Source organism: Armigeres subalbatus, chromosome 3 (assembly GCF_024139115.2).
Source record: "Armigeres subalbatus isolate Guangzhou_Male chromosome 3, GZ_Asu_2, whole genome shotgun sequence".
Classification (NCBI taxonomy): Eukaryota; Metazoa; Arthropoda; class Insecta; order Diptera; family Culicidae; genus Armigeres; species Armigeres subalbatus.
The window spans coordinates 108,692,088-108,712,433 of record NC_085141.1 but is presented as its reverse complement, the minus strand read 5'-3'; the positions used below and the strand labels follow the sequence as shown (position 1 = coordinate 108,712,433).

Below are 20,346 nucleotides of genomic sequence, written 5' to 3'. Positions count from 1 at the left end.
AAAAGTAAACAAATTCAATTTTAACACCCTTCGATAGCATCCTCTAATAGCTACTAATAGTATAAAAATGTTCCGCATCTTCAATTAAATTACTTAGAAAAACTAATTTTTAATTGGGCCTACAATGTGTTATTTTCAAAATATTTGTAGGTCCACCCTAAAAAACGGCCAAGCCACTCGTTTTTTTCTGTCTGGGATAAGCCTTCTCCAAACTTCGGGCCGATAACGAGATTTTTTTCCGAACCGTCATCGGCCCGACCTCGGAGAGAGAAAATTTTCCCTCCCGAAAAGCCTTATCCCGTGTTTACTTTCGAAAAATGCCATAAACAAAGGGTCTATGAATGACAAGCAAATGCAGAATGACTTATCAAGAGGGCCTATCCCGGAGAAAAAAATTAAAATAGACTTAAACTTTTATTTTAACGATTTCGACACATTTTTGCATGTTTTCGATGCAATTAAGGTTATGGATGGATAAATAGTGCTGATTATGTGCTTTTAGGAGTTTATGCTGCTTAAAATATCATAAACCTGGGAAATAGGAATAGAAATTGTGATGCATTTTTTCGAACGGCATTTTCTCAGTATTTACGTTTTGGCTGTAGGCCCTTTTCAAATGTTACGCGAGAACTGTTCAGTCAGTGTCGTTGGTTTTGTTCAATAATCACCAAGTCTTCAACAAGTGTGTGACTGTATTCAAATCATCATTTTATCTGCTCACTAAAGTTGAGTCTTGATTGTTACAGATCTCAAATAATCCTAAAATCGTAATATGGCAACGTTGAAACAGTTTTCATATGCCGAGGTGGAAAAGCACAACACACCCGAAAATTTATGGATGGTCATCGACAACAAAGTATATGACGTCACCAAATTCCAAAATGAGGTGAAATGTCTATCTAATTGCTAACCACAATATGAATACTACCTATGTACTTCAGAGTACCTCATAATCCTGTTATCTATATGTTTCACAGCACCCAGGAGGAGAGGAAGTTTTGATCGAGCACGCTGGGAAAGATGCTACTAATGAATTCAACGATGTCGGCCACAGTACCGATGCCAAGTAAGTTTCGCACTCCCGGAACTAAGCCAAATATCTTCTACCGCTTATTGGCATTACATCCCCCACTGGGACATTGCCGCCTCGCTGCTTAGTGTTCATTCAGCATTTCCACAGTTATTAACCGCGAGGCTTCCTAAGCCAGCATGGTCTTGCTTTATAGCCGCGCCATCTTACCGCTAGGCTAAGAAGGACCCAAATATGCTATCTTCAATTTAATAATTGTGAAATTGTACAACATATCTAATTTCATATATAAGATCATAAAAAACGTTTTTATTCTAGGGAACAAATGAAACAATTTGTTGTTGGAGAAATCATTGAAGCTGAACGAAAGAAAAAGGCAACGAATCAAGAGTAAGTAACTTACATTTCATTCGGCTACGTACAATACCGCTAACCACCGTGAGTCGTGCACTTTTGAGTTTACTAAAGAAGCGCCCGACTTACGGGTGGGTGCAGTAATATGACTTAGTAGTGCTTGTCTAGTTTAGTCTCCATGGTATGATTACAGCGTCTAATTTGTTTTTTTTTGTGCGCACTCAACATGTCTGTTAGTAGCAGTAGTACGTTTCTTTATTTAACCTATCGTTGTTCTTTTCCTTTTAATTTAGTGCCAACTCTCCGTCCTCCTCATCCGGAAACTGGTTTGGAAATTTAAAAACTAAATTTTTTGGATAGAACCTATATGGGCACAATTGCATTGCTGTTGTCCCGTTTTTTTTATTCAATTTTGGCTTTCGGTTTCAATGCACAAACGAATCAACCTCACGAAAAAACAGGTGGCATTTAAAAAGTTAAGAAATACTAGATAGATCGGGAAATTATTGGAATCCATCTGCGTAATGTACAACTATGGCATGAATCAAAACTCTAGTTTCAATCTACTCTCAATATTTGAAAAAAGTAATTCGTTTACCAATCTTAAACTATGCAATATTAAGCTAATAAACTGTGGTACTAGATATGTTAACCTTTTGGGAAAATAAACGTTTATATTTACAATTGCCAAGCAATTGTGCTCGTCATTCATTCGAATCCTTCGATCATAAACCCTGTCCCTTCAATTAACATGTTGATAATTATGTGGTTATAAATAATGGCTATTTCGTAGATTTGCAGTGGCAAAGAAGATCATGACTCATGATAAATGTAACTGGATTCGACTCCTTCTCTGTCGTAATCTAGAGGAGTGGCGCATACAACATTACAAGTTTTTGATTTTTCTGGAGCTCGATGATAGTACTCAACACTCAACCCAATAATGTTACTAAAATTTCTTATACGTCACTATGTTAGATTACAACAGTTGTCACTCAGGTCTCAGAGCATTTTATTATATTATGCTAGCCACGTGATACAAGAAAACTAAGATGTCTATTGGCATCACATACCACATTGTAGCTTAATATTCTTTTAGTACTACGACTACTACATTTATTAACTATTAACTCTATTGTCTATTCAAGCATTTCTCGCTTAACTTTTCAAAAGGACCTAAGTAACATTTTTTTCATGAATTAATTTGAATACTGCAATCAATAGCTTTCATGTTGTTCTGTTGATTGCGCTATTCAAATTAATTCATGAAAAAAATGTTACTTAGGTCCTTTTGAAAAGTTAAGCGAGATTTGTATATCAAGTGACTGACACGAATACTTTATGTCCCTTGAGAAGTCTAGGAAGTTTACCTGACCGGACCGAGATACGAAATCAGTCATTTTCAGTGTGATCTGCTTTGTAATCGTAATCATCAGGGTTTGCAGAAATCAATAGAAGAATAGAAATCTCAATAGAAGTAATAATTTTCGCTTTGTTTTCGCTCATTTTGTGTTCGGAGCCCCACAGCTGTGTAGAATAAGTTGAAATGCATTATCACAACAAGTGCTCCCCGCACTTATAGCTTTAAAAAAAATGTATCATAGGGTAGGTCTCCGAATCAGTGCTTTATCATGACAGCTTGCGAAAAAAGTCTCTCACGGTATGCCACATATCGTTTGAATACAAACCATTTCCCAGAATGAAACATACCCCCGGAAACCTTTCCCCAGAATGCACCATATCACAGAATTTTTGTTCAAACCTTCAAAAAGATTCTTGCAATGAAGAAAAAAGATTTTGGCAACTAAAAAAAATGTAATGAAAATAATTTTGGAATGCTGCTTCTGAGTTGTTTCGTGACTTTGGCCTTACAATCACCTTTGCATACGACGGAGCTTAGTTCACCAAAAAATGCTATTACAGTTTTCGAAACATTTTCACGCTTAAAATGTTCGACCGTGTACTTTTCCCATGATCTTGGTTCGCTTGATAAAATTTACAATGCGCGTAGCAATACTTTCTGTTTCGACGGCATAAGTAAGCAATGCTGAAGTGAAAGTGTGCGTCATATTTCTGTGAAAGCATTATTATTCTGATAGAAAGCGGACAAACGCACAAAAATTATACACTTAGCCCTATTTAGAGAAATTCGCGTTTTAAAAGAAGGAATCATCGACTTAATTGCCTTATTCCGGGCAAATGCGTGGGTCCCAATTTGTTTCCTCAATCAAGGCGTGCTGCGAAATAAGAAGATTTTTTTTTCTGTTTTGTGGTGAGCTAGAATAGACGTGACCATATGCTATGCGATACGACGTGACGTGACAGTGCAGTTTGACAGTTCATTGATAATAATTGTTATTCCTTTGCGTGAATCGCGTCGCATCGCACGTCTTGTTTACCCTGGCGGGCACCTTCCCGAGCAGCACCCATGTTTCAAATAGATCACTGCATCATCTATATGACCAGATTCCGCCACAATTAAGTCGCAGCAACCAAATTTGCATCAATTGTGCTGTTTGAGTTATGGGCATTATGCCAAAAGGCACATTGTTTTTTAAACTATGGAGAGAACGATACATTCTGGCCTTTGGTTTTCTGGGGAATTGTACATTCTGGGGTATAATTTTCTGGGGAATAGTACAGAACCATCTTATATGTATACAGAGAAGATAGGTGAGAGACCTTTTCATACTCTTTTAAATTCAAACCCTGGTAATCACCCATTTTTACCGCTGAGCTACGTATAAAGGCTCCCCCAGACCTAAGCGATTTCATCGCCGCGACGCACTATGGGGGATCCCCATACAAGCGAGCGGTCAAAAATAAAATTGGACTTTTAAAGTGATTTTCCACTTAGTTTTAGCTGTGTATGGTCGAAATAGCATGAATATACAATTTCCACCCCCCCCCCCCCTTTGGGGATCGTCTATGAATTACGTAATTATTTTTTTCATAGGTTCGATTAACGTGACAAAGCAAACCTATTTGGGAAGTTGAAATTTCGTGCGTTTTCTTAAGGAGAAGGAAGGGGCTGTACAAAAACTAAGTTCAGCAATTTATGGACATTATGGCGGCGATCATGTTAAATGACATTAATTTCATGACATTCCGTGATATTTTTTGTTCTCACTCTCATGCCTCACAATTTGTATTTAGAACAATTTGTTTGACAAAGTACTAGGATCTGAAGGATCATAAAGCATTAAATGTTAATCAAATAATCAGAATTTAAAATAACTTTTGAAAAATTGTATTAGCAAATTAGAAATCGCAAGCCCATGACATATTTACGTGTACAAGTTATTCAAAAATGAGATTAATATATTCTCAAAAAATGTGGACATTCATTGTGGAATGTAAGAATGCTCCATTCTTCCGAAAAGCAAAATTCTTTTAATTTAAATAACAACACTATTTGAATTACTTTTGATTTGTTTTCATGATTTCTACAAGTTATATACAGCATCATTCTTTTTCTGTGTCAAGGTTTAAGTCTTCAATGATATTTTCTTCAATTCCATCAACGATGGAAGATGAGATAAATTCATCTAAAGTATTAGAAGATAAAGAACTTTTGAAAATCTTCAAATATTACAAAATTACGCATGGCATAAGAATAACTAAGTGAAAAATTTTTTCCAACGTCTCCTCGTTATCCAAATCGAGCTTAAAATGGATCTGATTCATGTAAGGCACGAAGGAAAATGTCAACATTTGCCTCTCTTGATCATTTTCTTGCATTATGAGTTCTAAATTTCTTCAACTGTTTATATTGACTTTCCGCTGGTTGTTCAGCCAGTGAACCTCAAAGTGTAGATGAGTGAATAAATATTTCCCTACCATTAGCCAGACATTCATGAACACTAGCAGGAATTTCATACGCTCCGTTCTAACTAAGATATTGTTCGTCTTTACTTTTGCAATAAACATGTCGGGAATTATTGATTCCAGGAGATTTATAAATATTTACATATTATGAAATCTCATATTTAGTTCTCCATCAGTAGCTAATGAATAGCTCAGAAAATTAGGTTTAGAGAATGACTCAAACCACTCAAGCCCCAAACGCATTTCAGCGGAATGGCGACGGAAACAGTAAAATTTGACAGGAAATATATGAGCGAACTGTTAAATCCTTCCGTTACCGTTGTGCTGCATTGCATTGGGGTTTTATTCATTTACTCCTTTGAAAAGTTAATTAAATGAGCTCAAATGGTTATAAATAAAGTCGAAGTTATTACCAATAAATGTATTTTGACCATACCCTTTGAGCGCATAGTTCAGTCTGACCCATTTTCAATAGGAAACGATGGGACTAGATTTCCCGTCGAATGAAACTTGTTGCGAGAAAATCGGACACAAATAAGTGTCTAAATGGCGATTGCGTTCTTTTTGCGCACATACATACAGACGCGCATGCACACACATACAGACATCACCTCAATTCTTCGCGCTGAGTTAGTTGATATATACCACTAGGGGTCTCCGGGCCTTCTATCAAACATTCGTTTTTGGAATGAGCATTAACCTTGGAGTACGAGAGAGGCAAAACACGGTAAAAAACAAATGAAAAAAAATCAGAGTGACTTAACTCTGTTAATTGCAAATACTGGCAAGAAATTCTTTCAGGACATTTTAGTCGAAGCTTTGTCCTTGATGTGTATCATAAAAGAACCCGGGGATTCCTGAGGAAAAAAGTTCTTCACTATCAAAGTTGAAAATAGCGTCGTTTTTGGAAAAAATATTGCTTCCGCATTTTTTCAATTTTTTTCACAGTGTAACCATTAGTTTTTGCACACCATTTAAAAGCTTATACAATAACCTTTGTAATGATGTATTAACATTGAAGAAAAAACATTTAAAAATATTTCAATAAATAGTTGAAAATAAAATATTTTTTCAGAAAATTTGCTAACTTTTTTACCCATTTCTGACTTTGCCACCTTATATCTTTGGAACTAGTGCACCTAGAGACTTCAAATTCAGAATTTCTCTTAATTAGAGTATTGACAATGGAGAGAAAATATTTTAAAATAATTCGGAAGACATGACATTTTCGATTAATGACCGCCCGAAATCCTATAGTGCGACGGCGACAACTAGCCGACGCGATTCTATCGTTCGGTCGCTGCCGGCAATGTTCTATTTACGCTTCTATAGCAACGGCGACAGAATCGCTGTCGCCAAGCGATAGAATCGCGTCGCGACTGTCGCATCGCGTGTGTTTGGGGGAACCTTAAGGCTCCTAAGAAGTGCGAGGCGATAATGTTCCGGTTGGGAGATGCAACAAATAAAACGAGAATTGTTAATTAGTAGGTATACTATAAGTAAAGTATACATATCAGTCAACGCTGCATGATTTGGCGTTCGTTTGAGGATGATTGTAAACTGTTTGTAAATTTTGCAACAGTTCAGATCAGTGGTTCTCAACCTTTTCTTTGAGAGGTACCCCTTCGAACTTTTGCATTAATTTAGGTAATGCCCCCCCCTATTTTTAGGTGTAAATGAAAATAAGCGTAGCTAAGATATATGAAAAACGGACATCATCATTAACGGGATATATGGCTCTCTATAAGGTTGACTAAAATTTTCCTTATTACGTAAATTAAATTAATTGCATATTATTCGGCAACTTGTCGGAGTTGCCGAATTATATGCAATTAATTGTAATCAAGTGTCGGTCTTCCACCGTCATTAGTCGTCTGAGTACACGCGACCGCATACGTAAGGCAATCAAACTCATCAAATGCTTTAGCCAAGCAAGCCTTTGGCACAGCAGAGTGCGATTGATTCGCACTCTATACAAATCCGCCCAGCCCGTTGTTGGGGGCATGGAGTGCGATCCTCTCGTTTAATAAACAATGTGCACTCGCTTGACTGTGGATATACAACAGTAAAGCACATGTGGAGATTGGACAAATCAAGCATCCGAAAGATATTCAATTTGCAAAAAAGAGCTAACCGCGGTGGAGGTTGGTGACTTTTCTATAAACATGATTTTTAAGTGGTCTTGTTGTGTAGGGGTTATCACGCCTATCTAGAGAGTAGGAGGTTGACGGTTCTAGTTCCTCCAAGGCACGTGGATTCTTTTTCGCAAATTTCATATCAATTTGTCCATTTCGAAACATGTGCTGTGCATATGCACAGCCAAGATATTTAATAAATTTACTGTTTAAGTCAAGCTTCCTACAGGACTTCCGAGACTCGGAAGGGAGGTTCCCGAGATTCTTGGAAGGTGGCTTTATAGCACCTGCAAGGGGGTTTCCGAGCTTCTTGGTAGGAGGCTTCCAAGCCTCTCGAAAGGTGGCACCCAAGTCTAATAAAAACAAGGTTCCACACGTACACGCCTACGAGCCTCTTGAAAGGAGGCATTCGATCCTCTCGAAAGGGAGGCTTCCAAGACCCTTGAAAGGCGGCTTTCGAGTCATGTAAAAGAAGGCTTCTGAGCAGGGATTGAATCCAAAAGAGAATGAGAATATCTCTCACTAATCATCTCTGTATACATATACGATATGTAGCATATCGCGAGAAACTTTTTTCGCAAGCTTTCATGAAAAAGAACTGATTCTGGAGGCTATACCGCATGATAAATTTATTTTAAAAAGTTTCAAACGCGGGGAACACTAGTTCTGATGACGCATTTCAACTTGTTCTACATAGCTGTGCGATCTCCAATATAAAATGAGCTAGAACCAGTGGCGTAGCCACGGGGGGGGGGGGCGGTGGATTGGACATAAAACCCCCCCAAGAGACAAAATTTGAAGTAGAAAAAAATTTTAGAAGGAAAAAAATGTTCAGAAACCACCACCCTCCCCGACCAATTTTCTGGCTACACCACTGGCTAGAACAATTCGAGTATCATCACTTCTCTGTGGTTTTTCGCACTTGTATACAAGTTTGATAAATTTGTTATCATGGCTTGTTATGATTCGGAACAGTTTTTGCCTTTCTTTTATCGTTGTTGTTATCTATTCCAAGCATCTTGAAAGAAAAATTTCGGGTTACGGCACTTAAGGCTTACGAGACACTTAAAAGGAAACTTACGAAGCTCTCGAAAAAAGCTTCCTAGTCTTCTGAAAAGAGCATTCTGAGCCTCTTATAAAGGTAGGCTTCCGAGCCTCTTGAAAGTAAGCTTCCATGCGTCTTGAAAGGCGGCTTTCGAGCCACTTAAAAGAAGGTTTCTGAGTCTCTCAAAAGTACACTATCAAGCCTCTTGAAAAAAATTTCTGAGCCTCTGGGAATGACGCTTTCGAGCCTCTTGAAAGGGGTCTTCCGAGTTTTCTGAACGGAGGCTTTTGAACCTCTCGAAAGTACGCTTCCAAGTCTCTCGAAAAGCTTCTCGAGCCGCTTGAAAGTAGGCTTCCGCGGCCTCCCGCGGAAGGGAGGCTTCGAATCCTCTTGAAAGGCAGCTTTCAAGCCACTTTACAGGATGCTTCTGAACCTCTTGAAAATAGGCTTCCGCGCCTCTTGTAGGGACCCTTACGAGTCTTCTGAAAGAAGCCTCCCGAGCTTTTTAGCTTCCGAGCCACTTAAAAAGAGGCGTCTGAGAATCTTGAAAGAACGTCTCTGAGCCTTTTGAAAGTAGGCTTCCGCGACTTTTTCAAGAGGCTTCCGAGCCTTTTAAAGGGAAGCTAGGTGTTCCGGAAACCACTAGGTGTTCCAATCTGCCAAATTCACGATTCAGCCATCTTGGATTTTAGTATGGGAGAGCCAGCCGGTTTGTTGTCGTTTTGCACTGAAAATGAATTTTTCACCCCCGCCTTCTTCTCTCCCGTAAACTTGGCAGATTGGAGCACCTACTATTGTATTCATCTTGGTCGAGCCTTTTGAAAGGAGTCCTTCGAAATTTGTTCATTAGACGTTTTGTACTTTTGATTTTTCATCGCATAGTGGAGGGCTGAGCTCATGAGGATTGTAGTGTGCGCTGTTAAAATACGGACGCGTAAATTTTTGTTCCGTCAAAATTTTGCCAGATTTTTACAATTAGTTGAAAGTGCAAAAATAATTAATTTTTAAAGTGCACAATTAAAATAGCATCTCTATGAAATTGAGAGTGATACAAGTAAATCGTGAAGTTGATCTGGGTCTAGACGCCGCAAATATTTGTTGTTTTTACTACTAGCTATATGATCGAAGCCTGTGTTTGGTGCTCCTGCTGCGACCAATATGCCGCGTTTGGCGACAGGATGCACATGTGCGGCGGGGAACCGCATCACGGAATTCCGGAATCCGGTGACTATTCTATATTTGGTGAGACTGTTCCAATATGTTTTTACGTTGTTTCCAATACCAAAACTAAATACGCGCTGGATTAGAGAATCCAGAAGTTTGTTTATGAGTCCATTATCCAATTGATAATGATAGCATAAACAGGCGGGGCTTATTGTAAGCAAAATTGACCTCGGACTGGTCATGAAATACCAGGCAGTCTAAAATGGGTCACTGGAGCTGCAATAGAGCTAGCACTTTCTAACTCCCGGATTAAATCTGACCGTTGAACTATGTAATACAGACAGCTTTCTTCCATAACATCACTACCAGACAGTGGGGGTTAGTTTGGACACAAACATACACATACACATAGTGGAGGGCTGAGCTCATCAGGCTTAGATTCGCTGATCGCTATGCATATTATGTACAAGGCAAAGTTTCAAAATAAAAAAAATACCCAATTGTCGAAAATAAATTCGCCATTATACATTATTGTCCGAGGAACCCCCTGGACCTAGCGAACTTTCGTTCCGAACTAGCCTTGCCAACGGAAAGCGAAGCGCTTGATTTCGGTCCTAAAAATTGGCCAGATCAACCGGCAAAAATAATTTTTGCCAAGGATATTTTTCAGAAATTACTGCTTGATGGATTGCAGTAATTAATTAATGATATGGAAATGCTAATATCATCTTCCAAACTTGGACGTACATGTTCATGATAGCATTAGAGACGAAAGTATAGAATTGATAGTTCCGTTAGGATACGGCAGGCATGAAGAATGTTTTTATAGAAGTCGATTTGAAAGCGAGCGGAGGGCAATATTTGTGATCCCAACTAACATTTAATGTCAATGTAAATGTTATTTCAACTCGTCTATACGGCTTCAAGCTGAATATGTGTGCTATACATATGATCAAGAACTTCTATTCAATGCTTTTACCAGCAAATCTGGCGAATCTATTCAGCTGTTTTTGGCGTGCCTGCACAACTACTTTACAGCATGTTACACAGTTTTTTCTCAATCTTTATTAAACCATTTAGTAATATAATTCGCTTCAATGGCGCTTATTCAGATTTTTTAAATCTGTTAAATAAGTTTTATACAGCCACTGAATTCATTTTGATTAAATATTATTTGAGAGGAGAGTAAATTTCGGAGTTTATTCAATGTTTTTTTTGTGAAAACTCAATTATCAATTTTGATGCTACCTAGATTCGAACTCCTGATCTCCTGATTCAATGGCCGCTGCTCTGTCATCACCGTCACTTTGACATATGTAAATAACAAAGAAAATTATGGATGTGCTTCTTCGCATACCCTACAGGTTGGTTTACTAACGCAATTTTCAGATTCATGCTGTATAAACGTTAGAAAGAGGCATACATGCTGCTTTCAGCACATAAGCTTAAAAAGTATGTTTTCAGCATTATTTCAACCATTATTCAAACATCTGTTAGCATGTTCTGTGGGCTAACTTTTATGCATCATCAATCGCTGAAATTGTTTTTAGGCAACATTTTCTCGATCTGTATAGATGTTACTCTGCTGCTAATCGTTTAACAGTAGCCGTCAACAGCAATATCGCTTCTAAATGGCTTGTTTTCTAACACTATCTGTTAGCATTAATGACAGCGCTTTGTCAATTGCTATAAAAGCAGGTGAATACCTCTGTAGCTGCGTTACAGAAATCAATAGCTAATACTCAGCTCCGGCAACAAAAATCAAATGTAAACATTGCGGTTTGACGTTCCATACTGATAAGCTATTAAAAGGAGCAGTATAAGGTTTACTTAAACGTTGTGTAATCTTCAAAGATACAGAAGTTGCCTAAAAGCTTCGTTAGTTCATTTATAGCGCCATTACGCTATATTGTTAGTGCTATAACAACAGCGAAAGCATTTTCATTGTGAATGCTACTCACCGTAATATAGGAAGTTGCTAACAAGCAACTTAATTACATACATGAGCTCTTAACCGATAAGCTTTGTTGCTAATTCAAACAGAGCTGTTATATGACTATATGAAAGCTGCATAAACGATAAAGGATGAAATATATTCGGCACAAACTGACTAGCTGATAGATATTTGGGTAATAGTCGAGTTGAAGTTTAAGGGATTATTTGCGGAGGCTTTTCTTTTATTCAGCATTGGCTGCTTTTATTCAAATATTATACAGCGAAAGGCTAGAAGTTGAAGCTTTTAGCACCAAAATTGTTAGTTGGGATGGCACATATCACACGACCTTCCTTCTGCCAAGCTCCCGTATGAAGGGGGAGGGAAGAATATCAGCGTGGAAGCTGATATATCTCCACTGGCAAAAGGAAGGTGGTTTGACTTGCTCATATGCCATCGCGTGCGGAAGGATTTGCTATCGACGAGTACTGTCTCCAAATTTCTCGTCGATAGCAAATCCTTCCGCACGCGATGGCATATGAGCAAGTCAAACCACCTTCCTTTTGCCAGTGGAGATATATCAGCTTCCACGCTGATATTCTTCCCTCCCCCTTCATACGGGAGCTTGGCAGAAGGAAGGTCGTGTGATATGTGCCATCACAAATATTGCCCTCCGCTCGCTTTCAAATCGACTTCTATAAAAACATTCTTCATGCCTGCCGTATCCTAACGGAACTATCAATTCTATACTTTCGCCTCTAATGCTATCATGAACATGTACGTCCAAGTTTGGAAGATGATATTAGCATTTCCATATCATTGTAAATCGTTTAACTTCACGTAGAAGTAACACACACGAAATCATTAATTTAGAGTAATTAATTTTTAGTATTAAGTTTGTCATTGGGGTGTTTTTTTAGCCTGTTGACTGTATCAAAAAAAATTAATTGACCTCTCCCGTCAACAATTGTATCTCATTTTATTGTCTCAGTCGATTCTTTGGCTTATTTAAGGTCAACTTTCACAAAGAACCCATATTGTCTGAAGCCTCTAATTATTTTTAAATCGAAAACAAAAACCGAAAAAGTGCTGCACGTGTGAAGCGGCCTGAAAAATTCTCCCGATGTTCGTTCAAAATCGGGTCAATCTTAAAAAAACAGCACTTTTTCGATTTTTGTTTTAAATTTCAAAAATATAAGAGGCGTCAAAAAATATTGGTTATTTGGGAAAGTTGGCTTTAAATAAGCCAAAAAATCATGTCAACGGATGGTTAAGTTTATGTCTAAACATAACTGATACTTATTTAACCAAAAACATCATCGAAAACCGACTACTTCTCTATATGCGCGGCAGGTGATCATTGTCCTATTTCTGTTGCAGTTTGGGACACACGCTTATTGCGAGTTGAGTTTGTCCCAAGATTTACAAGAGAGGACAATGTTGCTGTCATTGGCAATGTAGTTATTTTACATTCCCTGCCTGTCTTCCTAATGTGCTATTTTTACCTCTTTTAAGTGTTTTTCTATTTAAATTTTGTAACACACGAAATAGGCACCTTCACCACTAGGTGGATTAATCTGGATTTTTTTACATTTCAGCTGTCAGAAAGCCGTCATCATTGTTGGATCAGCGTTTGCCCTAGGACTAGGCTTGGTTTTGCTTTACAAAGCCCTAAGGAAGTAAATCTTTGAGTGTTATTTGATGTTAATGCATTTTTTTTACATTTATAATCTATATCATCTGATAATAGATTAAAAAGCACAATAAATGGTATATATTTTATCTGTAACTTTTGTTTTGTATCAGTTTTGAGAATTTCATTTTCATTAGGAGAAGTCACGCGCCATTTATATTTAGCTCCCTCTCACTCTCTTGGAAAAAATAAATTATGAAAAGAATTTAGAACAGTAGATTCGAGAGTGCATCACCCTGCTTCAATCCCTTACACTTGATTTCGATCCGTCCAACATTACACGAATCAGCCGTATCAGTTTCGCAGGAAAACCATGTTCTAGCATAATATTCCATAATTCATTCCGTTTTACTGAATCTTACGACTTGAAATCAATAAACAGATGATGTATCTGCAAATACCATCTACCAGAGCTGCGGCAACACACACGAGCTGGGAACAGCTTTCATAGTGATGGGCGATATGCAAAGGCGCGTGATCGGGTGGTGGCCGATCAATGAAAGAATATGCAGGTTGAGGATCAAAGGCCGGTTCTTCAACTTCAGCATAATCAAGCCCACACTCCGGAAGCACTGATGATGATAAGGACGCATTCTACGCGCAGCTGGAACGTGAGTACGACAGCTGCCCAAGCCACGACGTCAAAATCATCATAGGAGATTTGAACGCTCAGGTTGGCCAAGAGGAGGAGTTTAGACCGACTATTGGAAAGTTCAGCGCTCACCGGCTGACGAACGAAAACGGCCTACGACTAATTGATTTCGCCGCCTCCAAGAATATGGCCATTCGTAGCACCTACTTCCAACACAGCCTCCCGTATCGGTACACCTGGAGATCACCACTGCAGACAGAATCACAAATCGACCACGTTCTGATTGATGGACGGCACTTCTCCGACATTATCGACGTCAGGACATATCGTGGCGCTAACATCGACTCGGACCACTATCTGGTGATGGTTAAACTGCGCCCAAAACTATCCGTCATCAACAATGTTCGGTACCGACGACCGCCGCGGTACGACCTAGAGCGACTGAAGCAACCTGATGTCGCCACTGCATACGCGCAGCATCTCGAGGCAGCGTTGCCGGAAGAGGGTGAGCTCGATGGGGCCCCTCTTGAGGACTGCTGGAATACAGTCAAAGCAGCCATTAACGACGCAGCGGAGAACAACGTCGGGTATATGGGTCGAAGTCGACGGAACGATTCGCGATTGGTTCGACGAAGAGTGCAGACAGATTCTGGAGGAGAAGGGCGCAGCGCGGGCGGTCGCGCTGCAGCAAGGTACCCGGCAGAACGTGGAACGTTATAGACGGAAGCGGAGACAGCAGACCCGCCTTTTTCAGGAGAAGAAACGCCGCCTGGAAGAAGCGGAGTGCGAGGAGATGGAACAGCTGTGCCGTTCTCAAGATACACGCAAGTTCTATCAGAAGCTCAACGCATCCCGCAAAGGCTTCGTGCCGCGAGCCGAAATGTGCCGGGATAAGGATGGGAGCATCTTGACGGACGAACGTGTGGTGATCGAAAGGTGGAAGCAGCACTACGAGGAACATCTGAATGGCGCTGAGAGTACAGGCAGTGAAAGTCAAGGCAGCGGAGGAGATGACTACGTCAGTTCAGCGGACGATGGAAGCCAACCAGCCCCCACCTTGAGGGAAGTTAAGGATGCTATTCAACAGCTAAAGACCAATAAAGCAGCTGGTAAGGATGGTATCGGAGCTGAGCTCATCAAGATGGGCCCGGAAAAGCTGGCCACTTGCCTGCACATACTGATAGTCAGAATCTGGGAAACCGAACAGCTACCGGAGGAGTGGAAGGAAGGGGTTATATGCCCCATCTACAAGAAAGGCGATAAACTGGAGTGTGAGAACTTTCGAGCGATCACCATCCTTAATGCCGCCTACAAAGTGATATCCCAGATCATCTTCCGTCGTCTGTCACCATTAGTGAACGAGTTCGTGGGAAGTTATCAAGCCGGCTTCGTTGACGGCCGCTTGACAACGGACCAGATCTTTACTGTACGGCAAAATTCCGTGATGAACTTACTTTCAAGATAAAAAATCGCGTTAATAAAGTAATAATAAAAAAAAAAAAAAAATGTACGGCAAATCCTTCAAAAATGCCGTGAATACCAGGTCCCAACCATCTGTTCGTTGATTTCAAGGCGGCATACGACAGTATAGACCGCGTAGAGCTATGGAAAACTATGGACGAGAACAGCTTCCCTGAGAAGCTTACCAGACTGATCAAAGCAACGGTGGATGGTGTGCAAAACTGTGTGAAGATTTCGGGCGAACACTCCAGTTCGTCGGGGACTAAGACAAGGTGATGGACTTTCGTGCCTGTTGTTCAACATTGCGCTAGAAGGTGTCATGCGGAGAGCCGGGTGCAACAGCCGGGGTACGATTTTCAACAGATCCAGTCAATTTATTTGCTTCGCGGATGACATGGACATTGTCGGCCGAACATTTGCAAAGGTGGCAGAACTGTACACCCGCCTGAAACGTGAAGCAACAAAAGTTGGACTGGTGGTGAATGCGTCAAAGACAAAGTACATGCTTGTGGGCGGAACCGAGCGCGACAGGGCCCGCCTGGGAAGCAGTGTTACGATAGACGGGGATACCTTCGAGGTAGTCGAGGAATTCGTCTACCTCGGATCCTTGCTAACGGCTGACAACAACGTTAGTCGTGAAATACGAAGGCGCATCATCTGTGGAAGTCGGGCCTACTACGGGCTCCAGAAGAAACTGCGGTCGAAAAAGATTCGCCACCGCACCAAATGTGTCATGTACAAGACGTTAATAAGACCGGTAGTCCTCTACGGACATGAAACATGGACAATGCTCGAGGAGGACTTGCAAGCACTCGCAGTATTCGAGAGACGGCTGCTTAGGACCATCTTTGGCGGTGTGCAAGAAGACGGTGTGTGGCGGCGAAGAATGAACCATGAGCTCGCCCAACTCTACGGCGAACCCAGTATCCAGAAGGTAGCTAAAGCCGGAAGGGTACGATGGGCAGGACATGTTGCAAGAATGCCGGACAGCAACCCTGCAAAGATGGTGTTTGCTTCCGATCCGGCAGGTACGAGACGGCGAGCGAGCGAGATGGGCAGACCAGGTGCAGAACGACTTGGCGAGCGTGGGGCGTATCCGAGGATGGAGAGATGCGGCCTCGAACCGTGCATTGTGGCGTCAAATTGTTGATTCAGTGTTATCTGTTTAGATGTTAACTAAATAAATGAAATGTATCTGCAAATTGTACTCCCGGAATTTACCAAGCATTTATCTCAGGGTAAACATTTGATCCTTCCTTGATCGACCCTCACGAAAACCTGCCTGTTGAACATAATATGGGACATAATTTTGTACACCGAATTAAGGAGGGTTATTCCTCGATAATTGGCACACTCCAGTCTGTGCCCTTTTTTAAAGGGAGGGCAAATGAGGTCATCCAAACAGCTAGAAGGCAATTCCTTGTCTTCCCATATTTTCGACATAATCTGGCGCAGAACTTCATGAAGCTGCTCACTGCCATGTTTGAGAAGTTCAGAGCTGGTCCTTCCCGCAGCCTTATTTTGTTTGTCTTTATTGGCGAGACTTTCAGCCCAAGGCTGGCTCGTCTCGTGCAGCCTCTTTAATAGTTTTCTAACCTCATCAAGTGCAGGCGATTCCACACCTTGTCCATCGTCGCTAATATCTACTCTGTTCACCGATATCCGTCACTTCCACTATTCAACAAAGTCTCAAAGTGTTGCTTCCACCTGGCAGCCACTTCGGTTTTATCTATCAGCAAATTCCCTTCTTGGTCGTACTTGGGTTCCTTGTAATGGTCTCTATTCGATCGGGTATTCGACACCAACGGCTTCGGGCAACTTCTTCTCGTCTGTCACTCTCTGACACTCCACATTGAATCAACCCACTCTGGGTCGCCTCTGTGAAGTGCCTACCACTTCTCGTGCTTCTCGTGCTGTTATGCTCACCGCTCCATGGATCGACTCCCATAGATCGTTGATGTTGTCGCTCACGTTGATTGCACTTACCCGTTCGTCGAGCTTCTGGCGGTACTCAGCCGATACTCCTTCCGCCGACAATCGCTGGATATTGTAACGCATCGTTCGCTGTGATCTGTCGTTCGACACAGTTGACAACCGTGATCGAATTTTACTGACAACGAGCTAGTGATCAGAGTCAATGTTCGGACCTCTGAATGTCCGTACATCGATAACATCCGAGAAATGGCTTCTATCCACCAGAACATGGTCTATCTGATTGCAAGTTTCACTAGTTGGGTGTCTCCAGGTGTGCTTTCGGATATTCTTTCGTGCAAAGTAGGTGCTACTGATGGCCATCCCTCTGACGATGCTTTTTGTCTATGATTGTCTAATGCCTCCAACACGGTACCTTCACGAAGTTCTACACCTATGATGTTTTCCAGCAATGACCAAGGTATTTTCTGTTATTATCAACGTAAATAACCAAGGTATTTTGTTTCTACATTCAACATAATCAAGTCTTTTATTCTTAGCAACAAACTGAGACCGCTTGAAGAGTGCTTCGCCGACACGATGACGGCGTTATAAGAGAAGATTTAAGCTCTTGAATTTCTCTATACTTTCCATTGGAATAAATAATTATTTCTTGTTTCCACAAAGTATGTATTTCTTCTTCACAGATGTTCCGGTAGCCGACACATGCAATTCAAAACACATTTGAAGACATTTTAACAGTTCGATTTATTTAGCCTGTTATATGAAAACGCAGTTGTTTTCTGGGCATTATGATGCAGTATGTTACAGAATATCTAGTACTTTCTTTATAAACGCATGTTTGGTTGCAATATGTTATGCTCTGAAAAGTTAAATATATATTACACAAAAGTCACAAAATCCTAAGTGCGCAGTCATAAAGGGCTTAGCATGTCTACTATTTACAAGTTAAAATATAATCAACAACAATAAACGATTGTTACTTGAAAATTCTACAAAATTAGCTTCTTGAGGAAGCACAATTAGGACGAATATTTCCAAGTAATAATCGATTGACAGTACGATAATATAAGTAATCTATTGAAGCGAAAAATGCTTCCAACGAGTTCTGCCCAAGGTGGTGATACACACCCGTATTCTTGTTTCCGAACGAGTCATTCGATTTTTACCATTCGAAGAATAAAGGTGATAGGCGAAAAGCGTTGTAAGTATTTTCGCTAGTACACTCGAATTGCAGCTATTTTATGCAAATAAAAATAATCCTACATGCAACTTTGTTTATGATTTGGTAGCTGATGAGTTACAAGGTTGGGGCAAAGGGGTTATCCACGAATTATGTAAGTGTTATTTTAATGATTCAAATCCTCACTTATCTCCACCTTGAGCAAGGCTTATCAAACAAAATTTTGAAGGACACCCAACATCCTTTGCCCTTGCCCTAAATAGATATACCCCTAATGAACTTAAACATGCTTTTTTTTTCAATACATTTTACCTATTTCGCCCGTTATGAAAGCAATTCAGTCCATGCAGATACAAATATTTGGAGAGGAAAAGTAGATGCTCTAAAAATTATGTAAAAGATATGCTGAATCTTGCTGAAAGAAAATTATAGATATAAATCACCTAATAACTCGTAAAATATATTATTTACAGATACATTCATAATATTCGACTTTTGCTCACTCAAATACTCATACCTATGTGGCTGAAAGCTCTCTTAGAGTGAAAATAATAAAAATCATTCAAAATATACAATAAAAAATAGTACTCTTGCATTCAATCTCTAGGCGGTATCTGGTTAATCTTCTTCTTACCTCGGATAATGACCTCTGAAGTTAGTATAAAATCTAAACGATTGGTTCGTTTCCTTGTTTTTGAAAACAAGATCGAATATATCTCCAGATCGTAGCTACAGCATAAATCAGGAAAAGTATTCAAGCGTGTTTCCCATAGAGACTAAAAATGTGGACAATTTTGTAAAATATATAAAAATGAACAAATAAATTTAAGTGCAAAAATGTTCGTTTTTTCACACATTCAGTTAGAAAATACACTTTGCTGTTTCAATAATCACACTACAATCTACTGATGGTTTCATTCAAAAATATAACACTTCACTACGAATTCGTATTCTATTTCTTCTAAAAAAGAAAAAAAATTATAATTGTACAAATATACACTACTAGCATAATAAATTAATGACCGCGGGTGATTTATGCCTAACGATGAAAATCTTAAGCAACAGGTTCGAAAAAATGGTGGTTATGTGTTAAATTTTGCCGTCGACTTAGACCTACTATCGCTATTTATGGAAGCTTGGAACTCAGTTGTGTTCCTATAAAGTCTGCTTCAAAATTCTCAAATGTTTGCCCTTATCGAATGTTTGTAAATAAATTTAGAACACTTTTATTTTCTTTCTGGCTGCGTGCTTTACTGAATACGTTCCAAAAGCGTAGGGTTTCGTCGCCGGCACCGGTAACGATCGCCTCTCCATCGGGACTTAGCGCCAAGTATAGCACTCGATAGGAATGTCCCGTGAGCTTAGCTACCTGTGTTAGGGATGGATATTTCCACACCAGAATCTGGTTTTGTGAATAACCATGGGTGGACACCAGCTCCGACGAATGTTTTGACCAGGCTAAGTTACAAACTTGCGATCCCGTATCCACGCACTGCATCGGTTGCCCCGTTAGAGTGTTCCAGAAGCGTATACAACGATCAGCCGTACCGCCTCCGCTGGCTAACAGTCCGTGATGATGGGGTGACCACGCGATCGCTTTCACCGCCGCCATATGCTCCGAATATGATTGCACCGGGTTGGACGAGTGCTGGTTCCACACGTAGAGCCTATTGTCGTTGCCTCCACTGGCCAGATACTGATTATCGGGAGACCACTTGAGACCGCAAACCTCCTGCCTGTGGCCGACCAACCGCCGCTCGGATACTTGAGCCGGGGTCCGAGTATCCCGCTGCATAATTAGACGATCTCGAGACCCGCTCGAGAGGACATCACCGTTCCAAGCCAGTGCTCCTACGCGGGCTGAATGACCTTGCAATTTGTTGACCTGTTTGATTGGGGCGAGAGATGGCAAAAAAATGAGCGGAGGCACGCACTTCGCGCAAAAAACATTGCGAATTAAATTAGAGAGGTGTCACCGTTTGTTCAAGTCACGTTT

General features: G+C 40.4%; 2 protein-coding genes across 6 annotated transcripts in view; one reads left to right on the top strand and one right to left on the bottom strand.

Annotated features, from left to right (window-relative positions):
• The first annotated feature begins 622 nt into the window (after positions 1–622).
• LOC134226970 (cytochrome b5-like) lies at positions 623–13,278 on the top strand. 2 transcript variants are annotated; one of them, XM_062708121.1, is made up of 5 exons: positions 623–682; positions 747–886; positions 978–1,066; positions 1,349–1,420; positions 13,088–13,278. In XM_062708121.1, exons 2-5 carry the CDS (start codon positions 773–775, stop codon positions 13,170–13,172), a joined length of 360 nt encoding a protein of 119 aa, XP_062564105.1. In that variant the 5' UTR covers positions 623–682; positions 747–772; the 3' UTR covers positions 13,173–13,278. The 2 variants fall into 2 exon arrangements, with proteins under 2 accessions (XP_062564105.1, XP_062564106.1); XM_062708122.1 differs by lacking the exon at positions 13,088–13,278 and adding an exon at positions 1,678–2,091.
• A 4,617-nt stretch (positions 13,279–17,895) lies between these two features.
• The window catches only part of LOC134224635 (fizzy-related protein homolog), an 80,745-nt gene continuing 78,294 nt past the window's right edge, over positions 17,896–20,346 (bottom strand). For all 4 annotated transcript variants that reach the window (XM_062704072.1, XM_062704074.1, XM_062704073.1 and 1 more), the window contains exon 6: positions 17,896–20,235. In XM_062704072.1, coding sequence (XP_062560056.1) covers positions 19,543–20,235 — 693 coding nt within the window. In that variant the 3' untranslated portion in view covers positions 17,896–19,542. The remainder of the gene's footprint in view (positions 20,236–20,346) is intronic.

Bases quoted from the DNA above. Each gene is read 5' to 3' on its own strand.
- LOC134226970 (XM_062708121.1), top strand. From the start codon at position 773: ATGGCAACGTTGAAACAGTTTTCATATGCCGAGGTGGAAAAGCACAAC. The intron at 887-977 runs GTGAAATGTCTA...TATGTTTCACAG, and splicing joins TCACCAAATTCCAAAATGAG to CACCCAGGAGGAGAGGAAGT. The intron at 1,067-1,348 runs GTAAGTTTCGCA...TTTTTATTCTAG, and splicing joins GGCCACAGTACCGATGCCAA to GGAACAAATGAAACAATTTG.